At 40.6% G+C, this 12,806-nt stretch overlaps 1 protein-coding gene across 1 annotated transcript; it reads right to left on the reverse strand.

Moving 5' to 3' along the window:
• Positions 1-5,389: 5,389 nt before the first annotated feature.
• Positions 5,390-12,691, reverse strand: LOC116374882 (ras-related and estrogen-regulated growth inhibitor-like protein). The gene is made up of 5 exons (XM_031831150.1): positions 12,521-12,691; positions 11,741-11,797; positions 10,946-11,019; positions 7,974-8,122; positions 5,390-7,088 (listed from the first exon to the last, which is right to left on the reverse strand). The coding sequence occupies exons 1-5, from the start codon at positions 12,570-12,572 to the stop codon at positions 6,794-6,796; spliced, it is 627 nt and encodes a 208-aa protein (XP_031687010.1). The 5' UTR covers positions 12,573-12,691; the 3' UTR covers positions 5,390-6,793.
• Positions 12,692-12,806: the final 115 nt, after the last annotated feature.

Consider the following 12,806-nt stretch of genomic DNA (forward strand, 5'->3'; position numbering starts at 1 on the left):
GCCGCTGCAAACTTTCTTCACAATACAACAAATATAGTCTTATTCTGTTCAAGACAAGCCAAGGTACAACACAATGTCATCTTCTAACAGTACATCAAACATAGTGATCATAAACAGTGACACTGCATATTACATGAGTTTTATGATATGGAAATGTGAAGTGCACATTTGGACTCGTGGGTATTTGGCTTGCTTGTATGACATCAAAGCAGTATTTATTATAATCCTCGACGTCTCATCTTTCAAAGAAAATAGAGTCCTTGTAATATACAGCATTTTCCTCACTCAGACAACAAAACATTTGCAAAAGTTGCCCAATCAGTGGGAGGGATAGGGGCAAATTCTTGTTGCAAGTAGTGCTCAAGACAGAACGGCTGTCAGTCAAAACCCATGCAAAGCTATGAAGTGGAAAACCTGAGCTCTGACGTAATGTATAGCATGTTATTGTACAGCCACTGCGTTCCAATTTAGCCACTTATCAGTGTCCAAATCTGCCATTTTCAACCCGTACCAGTGTAAAGGGCTACGCCTGAAGATAGTGAGTTGAAATGAGACATAACCATGCCAAAACATGATTCAAAATTTGAATTCACCGACAGATAGCTATTGAAACACTAGCTTCCTGAGCAGGCTAATTTACATGTACAGTAGCTGGCTAGGCTAGTCAGACTAACATTGACTAGCTTTCAATAAATTGGCTAAGCGGTCAACGGAATTACCTCTTCAAACGATCAAGACAATTCACATTGCATGCTGCATATTTCAAGTGCACTCAAAACAGATATTGATCTTATTTCAGTCTTCATCAAACATTTGTGCAAGAATTTAAGGTGCCAACACATTTTATAGTCATAAGACTGTTTCACTGTCATATACAATAAAATAAAATAAAAATCAGCTCCTCCCTCGACGGGGATCGATCAACTTCACGCTTTTTGGCCCACCACCTACTGTAGTGAATCTTAGACTGATAAGCCTAGCCATAGAGACCTTATTAAATTACCATTACTATTCTAATTCTATGGGCCTAGCCTATTCAAACGTGTCATTAGAGGAAGCCATGAAACAAGAACGTTACATTCTTAACCAAGAAAGGCATTGTTGCAGGAGGAGCCAATACCCAGCTGCTTAAAACGCATAATTATTTCAACCTCATACAAGCAGCAATTAACTTTCTATGACCTGTTCCAGCTAAATATAATTATCTGGCATGAAACCTGCATAGTAGTGTTTTAATGTGTGTGATGTTTAAAAACATTCAAAGCGCTCTGAGCTGAAGTGCACTGATTGAATGGAGTTTGAAGGATTCCTTTTAGCAGCTTTCCGTCTGCAAATGAAGTCAAATAGTTAGTTTTCTACTTACTGTGGTGGAAGAAGTACCCAATTGTCATACTTGAGTAAAAGTAAAGATGCCTTAATAGGAAATGACTCAACTAAAAGTCAACCAGTAAAATACTACTTGAGTAAAAGTCTAAATGTATTTGGTTTTAAATATACTTAAGTATCAAGAGTAAAAGTATAAATAATTTCAAATTGCTTATATTAAGCAAACAAAACGGCACAATGTTCTTGTTTTTTTAAATCTACAGTTGAAGTCGGAAGTTTACATACACTTTAGCCAAATACATATAAACTCTGTTTTTCACAATTCCTGACATTTAATCCAAGTATAAATGCCCTGTCTTAGGTTAGGATCACCACTTTATTTTAAGAATGGGAAAATGTCAGAATAATAATAGAGAGAATAATTTATTTCAGCTTTTATTTCTTTCATCACATTCCCAGTGGGTCAGAAGTTTACATGCTACCAAATACTAATTGAGTGTATTGCCTATAAATTGTTTAACTTGGGTCAAATGTTTCAGGTAGCCTTCCACGAGCTTCCCACAATAAGTTGGGAGAATTTTGGCCCATTCCTCCTGACAGAGCTGCTTGCACACGCTTTTTCAGTTCTGCCCACAAATTTTCTATGGGATTGAGGTCAGGGCTTTGTGATGGCCACTCCAATACCTTGACTTTGTTGTCCTTAAGCCATTTTGTCACAACTTTGGAAGTATGCTTGGGGTCATTGTCCAGTTGGAAGACCCATTTGCGACCTAGCTTTAAATTCCTGACTGATGTCTTGAGATGTTTTTTCAATATATCCACATAAATTTTCGTCCTCATGAGACCATCTATTTTGTGAAGTGCACCAGTCCCTCCTGCAGCAAAGCACCCCCACCACCATGCTTCACGGTTGATGGTGTTCCCCCCCCCCCCCCCCTTTTTTCCTCCAAACATAACGATGGTCATTATGGCCAAACAGTTCTATTTTTGTTTCATCAGACCAGAGGACATTTCTCCTTTGTCCCCTTGTGCAGTTGCAAACTGTAGTCTGGCTTTTTTAGAGCAGGGGCTTCTTCCTTGCCGAGGGGCCTTTCAGATTATGTTGATATAGGACTCGTTTTACTGTGGATATAGATACTTTGTACCTGTTTCTTCCAGCATCTTCACAAGGTCCTTCGCTGTTGTTCTGGGATTGATTTTCACTTTTTGCACCAAAGTACGTCCATCTCTAGGAGACAGAACACATCTCCTTCCTGAGCGGTATGACGGCTGCGTGGTCCCATGGTGTTTATGCTTGCATACTATTGTTTGTACAGATGAACGTGGTACCTTCAGGCGTTTGGAAATTGCTCCCAAGGATTAAGCAGACTTGTGGAGGTCTACAATTTTATTTCTGAGGTCTTGGCTGATTTCTTTTGATTTCCCGACGAGGTCAAGCAGAGGCACTGAGTTTGAAGGTAGGCCTTGAAATACATCCACAGGTACACCTCCAATTGACTCAAATTATGTCAATTAGCCTATCAGAAGCCATGACGTCAGTTTCTGGAATGTTCCAAACTGTTTAAACGCAGTCAATTTAGTGTATGTAAACTTCTGACCCACTGGAATTGTAAGTGAAATAATCTATCTGTAAACAAATAGTTGGAAAAATTAAAAGTAGATGTCCTAACTTGCCAAAACTATAGTTTGTTAACAAGAAATTTGTGGAGTGGTTGAAAAATGAGTTTTAATGACTCCAACCTAAGTGTTTGTAAACTTTTGTAAATGAATTTACAAATGAAGCGTTTGTGTTTAGTGAATCCACCAGATCAGAGGCAGTAGGGATGTTCTCTTGATAAGTGTGTGAATTGGACCATTTTCTTGTCCTGCTAAGCATTCAAAATGTAATCAGTACTTTTGGGTGTCAGGGAAAATGTATGGATTAAAAAGTACATTTTCTTTAGGAATGTAGTGAAGTAAAAGTAGTCAAAAGTATAAATAGTAAAGTACAGATACCAAAAAAAAACGACTTAAGTAGTACTTTAAAGTATTTTTACTTAAATACTTTACACCACTGGCTACTTATCTACAATATAATATGTTGGGGAAATAGTTTTAGGCCTATTAGGTCACTTTTTTTCCACAGACAGTTCACTGATGAAAATAGAGCTAACGTTAGCAATAAACAAGCTAATTTACAGGACTCCTCAAAATAATCATTAACTGCATCAGGGATAGGCTACTCCAGTCCTCGGGGGCCTGACTGGTGTCACACGTTAGTCCCAGCAAATGCTAACACACCTGACTCCAATAATTAACTAATCATGATCTTCAGTTTAGAACGCAATTAGTCTAATCAGCTCTATTTGCTTGGAAAAAGTGTGACACCGGCACTCCGGCCCCCAAGGACTGGAGTTGCCCATCCCTGAACTAGATTAACATTCATATCGAATTAATTCAATTATATGTAGCCACCTCCACAAAACGTAATATATAGCTACATAATTACACATTATTAATGAAGATTACCTAACGTTGGTTATTAGCAAAAAACTGCACAGAGGCTAGTCAAAACCAAACACACTGCTGCTTTAGCGTGTGTTACCATGGCAACAGCAAGAAGTACGCTAACTACTTACTTTTCATTCAAGCATAGCTAACGCATTTAAATCCTATTAATCTATTAACATGCATTTGCCCTTTGTTTGTTTGTTGATGGTAACGGTGAGATCCGTTATTGTACTTATCCAACGTTAGTCTCTTTAATAACCAGGAATCAAGTGGCATCGCATGAGCCACTTTCCCAAATTTGTGTGGTGTACTACTGGTACTAAACAGGGACAAAAAAGCGCAGTAAAAATCTGGCGTCATATCATAATCTCTACCAACAGCAACACTTCATTTGAATGCTCTGCTAAAGGAAATGTATATTCTTATAGAAATACATAATTCATGTATCGCTGTTAAGGTATAGGAATTGTTATACATGTTTTGAATAGTAAACCTATTCCTTTTCACACATTTCATGAAGATAAGAATAAAGTCTATGACTATGATGAATCAAACTGAAAAGCACTATAGTTTACGTCCGCAGACGTCACAGGGTGGCCTATCCGCCTACATGGGGATTAGTCTCCATCTAGTGGAGAAAAGTGATATCTAAATTATTGGCGTCAATATGTTTATTTTGTTGCGATTCCATTTTTGTAAAATAAAAAAATGTCCAATTAGCAGCTTTAGGAGGGAACGGTATAGTTTAAATGTGATAGTGGTATTTGGACCTCCTTGCAAGTGGTATTTGGACCTCCTTGCAGTACACATTTTTAGACCTACCTAAATGCCAAGTTGGCAGTTTCTGACTATTATAGCGACATTATTTTTGACAAAATGCAATCCCTGTTACTGTAGCATGACCACAACTTTTAATTCATCTTAAAAGTAAAGGCAAGATCATCAAACAGATTGTAAGTGTTACTAGATTCCAGAGCTCCTTTGAGTCCCGCACTTTAATAGCTTCCACTGTTTGGGCATTTTGGCCGTTTTTGGACTGTCCATTGTAACCATTAATTATGGTTGCACATTTGAAAAAGTGATGCTTGTATGATATACTTTTGACCACATTTTCCAAATACAACAGAATGGAAAAGACAAAATATTATTGTGATATTCAATTCCTTATTAAGAACTGAGCCAAACTGAAACAGCATTTCAAACTTGGGGATCAATGTTTTCTGCTCTTTTCAAAGATAACGATTACTAGATGAGATGGCTGATCACATGCAAACAGTACCCTGAATTCCAAGCACAGCAGTTAAGCCTTGCAGGTCTGAGCTTGGTTGTATACACATTACCCTACCAACAGTCGGTTTTAATGAGACTCCAAAGCAAGGACTGGTATGCTAATTGTGGGTTGTTTTACATTTGATTCATATTCAAAGCACTATTCAACATAATTATTGGATGAAAAAAAGCAAGGTGTTTCACCAGAACAAACTATTGGAGCGTAGCTGAATCATTGACTTTAAACCACATAATACAAATGGGACATTATTTAGTTAATTGAATAATTCACATAATACTCATACCCCCAAATAGCTCTTTAATTGAAAGTTGGTCCACACCAGGCATAATCACCCACAGGGTACACACTGGTTGAATCACGTTGAACCAACGTGGAATAGACATTGAATTTTCATCTGTGCCCAGTGGGTAATTTTCAACTAGAATCAAGAATGAGAGGGAATGTTTGATTTTATGCAAAACACAATCAGACATTTGCTTGTACTATCCAAAGTAATACAGCAGCAAACGCATTGAATACAGGAAATCAACAGAATATGTACATGCAAAACAAATAGCTGCACATTCCTTTACTACTATGTAGGGAATGAATATACTAGCTGCTTACGTTCCTGTCCACGGAAAAGCAATTTTACCCATTGTTACAGCTTAAAATTAGAAACAGCCCATGTAATACTGCCACAACAGAAATTCAATAGAGATTTATGTGAAGTCATATGCCATAAGATGTTGTTAGTGAGCCAATTTACCCATAATTCTCACCTTATTACTGCCCCCTCTGAGAGGTGGAATGTACGTTAAGACATTGGTGCACATTCCTTGATGCAAGCTCAAATATGTTGTGCTCTTAGATCCATAAAACAACTTTTGGAAAGTAATTTTCCTTAAATAGTTTGGAATTAGAAAGGAACTTAAGCGTTGAAGGATACTCTACTGGCAACATGGGATTTAGAATATCAAGAAGGAAAAATAAAAACATAAGAAGATCTGAATGGCAAAGTGACTTAAGTGCTACTTAAGTAGTTTTTTGGGGTATCTGTACTTTACTTTACTATTTTATATTTTTGACAACTTTTACTTTTACTTCACTACATTCCTAAAGAAAATAATGTACTTTTTACTCCAGACATTTTCTCTGATACCTGAAAGTAATCATTACATTTAGACAGGAAAATGATCCAATTCACACACTTATCAAGAGAACATTGCTTGTCATCGCTACTGCCTCTGATCTGGTAGACCACCTAAACAGAAATGCCACATTTGTAAATTAATGAGTGTTGGAGTGTGCCTCTGGCTATCCGTAAATAAAACAATATTTAAAAATTGTGCCATCTGGTTTGCATAATATAAGGAATTTGAAATTATTAATACTTTTACTTTGATGCTTAAGTATATTTGAAAACCAAATACTTTTAGACTTTTACTCAAGTAGTATTTTACTGGGTGACTTTCACTTTTACTTTTCTATTAAGGTATCTTTACTTGTACTCAAGTATGACATTTGGGTACTTTTTCCACCACTGTAAAGTCTGAACTAGGACATATGTCATTCATACTTACAGAGCTGTCTCTGTCCCAAGAAGTGTTCATCAGAATCAACAACCTAGGCGTCCACAACATGTCTATATAAACGCAAGTCATCCCGATCAAACATCCCATCAACGTCCACATGAGCACCCCACCTTCAGACAGATTTCCTCCTCTTGCCGAAGACATTGTTGATGAGCTTGGCCATGGACTTAGAGCCACTGTAGCGGCGGAGGTCGGCCCGGTACTTCAGGTGATCCATGACGTGGCGGATGAGCTTGGTGAAGAGGTTGGATATCTCCAGGTAGTCCTCTGCTGCAGAAACCTCCTGGAAGTGGCATCTGTGCTCCTGAGACAAGGCACGGCCCTCCTCCTCAAACACTTGACGGGCGTGGCACAGGTCCTGCTTGTTCCCCACCAGGCAGATTGGGATGTCCATCTTGTCCATCTCTCTGTCCAAAACAGGCACAGCATGGTCAAACATCTCCCTTAAACTTTCCTTAAAATGACCATAAACTTTATCAAAATATGTGTTTCTGCTGATTCATCATGAATTTCATCTGACGTTCATCACGTTCGTCTGAATTAGTAAGGCTTTGTAAACTAGTGCAATGTTTATTGAAGCAGCCCAAAGTATCAAAGGAAAACGAACCAAGTAGAACAAGTGGTGGCTTCAGTGAAGTTATGCAGACAGACCCTCGCCCAAAGTACTCTTTTGATATACAGTGAGGGTGACTTCTGCTTCACATCCATTTCGTGGAGTGTCAAACCATCAGGACCCAGCTGAAGCAAAATCCCGCTACACAACTTAGGCCTGACCACCCATGTCATTTTGTGAGCCATATGTGAGTCTTTCTCATCTCAAGCTGTCCCAGCTCACTCTTCCACACAGTGTCCGTCGACTGGCTGCAACCTACTTTCACTTAAAGTCCTGTAACAAATGTCCAGTGGAATCCCAATAGTTCCTCTAGTATTTAATCATGTTTTAATTAACGCCTCTGAGAAAATTGGATACAAGCCGTTCTAGGGCAAATTCAATTGAGCATGAGAAATAATTTACTCATATAATTAACTATGGCGAGCCATGAGGTTGTAAATCCTACAAAACATGTTTATTGAGAAGGAAAAGCCTACACTTCTATCACAGACAGCTGCCTTTTGTGTTCACTTTGTTGTACCATAGAGAAAATAGAAGTCAATGTTAAAACCATGTTGGAATCTGCCACTTTAAATGTGCCTAAACATCAGTCCAGGAATGGGAATCATTAATTCATCAAAGCCCAATCCCTTCCCTCCGGTAGGCATCAGTCCCTGGGTTGCAGGTCACAGTCACTCACCCCTTGCAGCTCTCTCCGCGGGCCTCTTTGATCTGACATAGGATGTTTTGGGCGTTGAGGAAGGACGTTCGGTCACTGATGTTGTACACCACAATAAATCCATCGGCCCACTCCACCGGCTCTTCCAGGATACATCTGCTCTCTCCACTCTGACAGGGCAGGGGACAGGGGGTGGACAGATCACAAACACATCCTCACACATCCTACCTGACTCATGAAAACTAATAGGAAAAATATTATGAATTATGTTTTGGTCACTCAAAGGCTATTTTACATGGGAAATTGTCACCCCTGCTCCCGCTCCCCCTCCCTGGCGCTCAAAGGCACCAGGCTCCCCAGCATTACACACTCCTGCCACCATCATTACACACACCTGCCTTCCCCCGTCACAAGCATCAGGGATTATTGGACTCACCTGGACTCAATCACCTCCGACATTACCTTCCCTATATCTGTCTGGTTCCCCACTCTGTTCCCTGCTTCAGCATTAATTGTCGTTTGCCATTGTTTACCGGTGTGCTGATGCTGCTCCTGTTGTGTTACCTGTCTGTTCCTGATTAAATGTTGACTCCCTGTACCTGCTTCTCATCTCCAGCGTCGGTCTTTACAGAATGTTGAAGCCATCATACGAAGCATTGGGGAGTGCTGGTGTTCCGGGTTGGTGGTGACGTCGGGCCCGGGGGGGCGCCACCGATGGAACCAGGGGTGCCTAAGCCAGCTCGTTGGGCTGTCATGCTCTAGCTTGCTCTAGAGGTTCTTGTCCCGGTTGTCTCGGAAGACGCTCATCCCACGCCTGGCCTCCGCCGGATCATTGGGCTCCCACGCCTCAGCGGGATCGACAAGCTTTCAGGCCCCAGACAGATTGTCGGGCTCCTATGCCCCAGCCGGTTCGTCGGGAGTTTACGTCCAGCCGGCTTGTCCAGCACCTGTGGTTCGGCCGGCCTGTCAGTCTCGCCTAGGTGGGATGCTGGGTGTCGCCCCTAGATGGGTTGTCTACTGTTACGCCTGCTCCCGCTCCCCCTCCCTGGCGCTTGAAGGCACCAGGCTCCCCAGCATTACGCACTCCTGCCAACATCATTACGCACACCTGCCTACCCCCCCTCACACGCATCAGCGATTATTGGACTCAATTACCACTGTCATTACCGCCCCTATATCTGTCTGGTTCCCCGCTCTGTTCCCTGCTTCAGCATTAATTGTTGTTTGTTGTTGTTTACCCGTGTGCTGACGCTGGTCCTGTTGTGTTACCTGTCTGTTCCTGATTAAATGTTGTCTCCCTGTACCAGCTTCTCATCTCCAGCGTCGGTCTTTACAGGAAATAGGGTAACTGTGCAAAACCTTTAAACTATTTAATGGAGGTTCATTTTATTAGGTAGCCTCACCCCTCAGAGAACTATGGAATATGAGAAAAGTAGTGGGAGATGAAGCTGTTGAGTATAAGCATGTGTTTAAATCATATCAAATTTTATTGGTTGCGTACACAGACTTGCAGGTGTTATGGCAGGTGCAGCAAAGTGCTTATACAAAGTTGTCTAGGAGCTAGAAACGGGGCAACCGTGTCTGTCAGCGCCATCTTGTCAACTTGAAAAAAGACTTGCCACAGGAGCTTACAAATTGGTCCATGCTATCTGGAATCCTTGGGATGTCCCCTACGCCATTGAAGTTGACATTTTCAAATGGATAAGATTAGGTAAGGGTTATGGTTATGGGTAAAGGTAGGGGTTAAGGTTAGGGTTTAGGGTATGGTTGTCCAAAGGAGCCTGGACAGCACTGACCCTTAGAAATGATAGTTTCAAGTTGTATTAGTCCTATGTACAGGATACACATGGTATACACCGTCCAACCAAATGCTTCCTTACAGGTTCCTTCTCAACAATAATAAAAGTTAAGAATATGAACATAAAATAAATGGTCCAGTAGAATACAATAAATATTTGAGCATAAGTGTAATACAGGATTTATAGTCCAATATTTACAGTACACATGTTTTGGGGAAAGAGGGATTGGGGGCAAGTCAAAGGCATGTCAACAGTACATGACTTCTTTTGTTCCATAAAACAGGAAATAAACCAGAGAAAGACATGTACTGTACAGCAGTAGTTCCCAAACTGTGGGGCGCGCCCTGGTTCGGCAGGGGGGGGGACTCAGTCTGGCTTTAAACTTATTCCTGAAAGTTATAATAGTAGAATGCACAAGGTGCAATTTCGAAATTGGGTAGTGCATCATCAGTATTCCTCTTGTCATGTCAGTCATTGAATACCTTAGACAGATATTTTTAACTTGTCAGAAATGTCCAGATAAACATGTCAACATGTCAGCTAAGGTTTTTTAACCCATAGATACTGTTGTAATTTTTTTGTCACTCAAATATCACAAATACACATAAGGCATTGGACACATTAGAATTGCAAGAAAATGTGCTTTAAAACTGTTACATTTTCTTTGCACCCCATGACAAAATGTGTAGAATTGCAGGAAATAAGCTATAAACCTGCTAAATTCTCTCCACCAACAAGAGGGGTGTGAACAGTTTGTGTCATGAACAGTGCTTGTGCCCATAGAAATAGATGTGGCACGTGTGCACACACACATTGTTCCCCAATGCTGGAAGGGGGGCCCGAGTGAAAAAGTTTGGGAACCCCTAATGCAGAGTACCACTCACACAGACCTAAAAAGTGAATAGATGAAACAAGGCACATCCTGTTACCTGAGCCTGGGGGAATCATAATAAAACCCAACGTTTGGGAATAAAGGGTACCGTATGCGGCTGCATAAGCAGTCAACATGTTCTAGTGCTGCCTGTCTGAGCTTTCCAAGGGCTGTTCACTGTGTACAGTGTGTTCTGAGCTACAGGGGAATATCATAAATCACATCAGAACACAACATACAATATATTTCGTATGCCATCAGATACTACTATGTTAGGCATGAGCTAAAAATATATGAATATATGCAGGGAACAGCTCCGATACCTGTGAACACGGATCAAATACTTCCAAGTGTAACAGTCTTCCTTCGATGGAGAGTCTTTTACGGTATAAGGAGTCTGTAACACAAGTTCAAAGCATACTTATTGTAATAGGAAACCTGCAATAGATCAAATCTGATGTAAATAGTAATGTACAGACTTCTCCCATGAAATAATGATTACTGTAAGCCTCAAACATCCAGGCCATGATTGTTCTGATGAAGTAGACTGAGTTAATTCATTTAAGGGAAAGGTCTGAAGTACATATGGGTACCTACACAGGTACAGGGGTACCTGTGTAAACTGTAACATCAAATGCAGCCATCTTCCAGCATGTTAAACAAGCAATGACTAATGGGAACAAGTCAACATGCCAAGGACTTCATTCAGAAATTATAAGTCATCCTCGGCAAAGCACATCACATTAAACCAAAACATGTCTTAACACATAGTGTATGTACTGTATGTGAACTTGAAGAATCATTTGAATAGTCCAATCAGTATAGGATTACTTCAAATTCACTCACAATTAAAATGCCTGTGTGAACATTACTTAACTTCCTGGTGGATATTGTACTGTGCAATATGTGTGTTTCAATTCATGTCAGACTCCCAGGGGTAATAAAGTAATACAACGTTTTACTTCCTAAGTTGATGACATTGGTGAACAGCCAGTAGCAACAGACTGTAACTGTGAATACAACAGATTGCATTTTTATGTCCTGAGAGCATATCTATATGACATTGTAAAAACATTACTGCCCTACATTAAATATGGGTGAGAAATCTGTGTACTCACTGGCGTTGGAAGCATACTCTCCAATGAAACGTTTAGTCAGGAACCTTACCAGAACAGCTGGAGAGGGAGAAATGTGACATGGGTAAGACAGGCGTATTAATATACAGGAAACAAAAAACAACAAATAGTTGAATCTAGGCTTGGATACTTTGGTCTTAGTAGTGGAACCCTGAACAGTTGTTTTTTTAAGCTAAAACAGGGCTGTTCAGTCATGGTGTTTTCCTATTGTGCACTTCTCCTCCACTCTCCCCTCCATGTGGATTGAACACTGCAGTGGGCTTTCTCCTGCATCTACTTTTATTAGTTTCTACCACAGTATCATTTCTCTCTCTCTCTCAAGAGACCTTGGGTGAACATGTTCCAGTTAGCCTGAGGGATCGCACTTTCCCCTGCCTTACAAGAAAAATAATTCCTCATCAATTAGACGCATGTTCCAACCATCAATCTTCATTTCCTCTCTCCAAAACCTTACATAAATCTAGCAACTTCATTCCTCTTCTAGAGTTATGATCTAAAAACATTGTGCTTGGAGCTCATGCAGCGATCTCTATCTATCTGTCTAGGTGATCATTTCCCTCTGGTCACGGCTACACTGTAGAATGTTACACTGTTTACAGTGAGGGAAATTACACGTTCGTATGCAAAGCATAGAAATAAGCAGTTCAATTGTTCTGTTCATTTAGGAGACCTTGCAAGCCCCTACAGTCAAATACAAGACACTAGGCAGTTAAAGAAATACTTAATGATGCAAATACATACATTATTCATTCAGACACTTACCTGACTTCCCTGCTCCCTCGCTGCCCAGCAGAGCCAACTTGATGTCATTCATGTCTGCAGACGAGGTGAGCTGCTGAGAAGGACTAGCTGAGCTCTCTTTCTTGCTGCTGTCATGTACGTTAGGCGGTATCAGGATTACAACTGTGCTTGTAAGAACTGCTCAGCCACAACAGATGCCTGTGGAAAAAAGGAAAACATACACAGTGTTTCATGTCCCCTCCCCCCAATGAGGAGAGGGCCAAGTTGGATTACACAGAGGTCACCACAACACTGAATACCTTAAGAA

Source organism: Oncorhynchus kisutch, linkage group LG8 (genome assembly GCF_002021735.2).
Source record: "Oncorhynchus kisutch isolate 150728-3 linkage group LG8, Okis_V2, whole genome shotgun sequence".
NCBI lineage: Eukaryota > Metazoa > Chordata > Actinopteri > Salmoniformes > Salmonidae > Oncorhynchus > Oncorhynchus kisutch.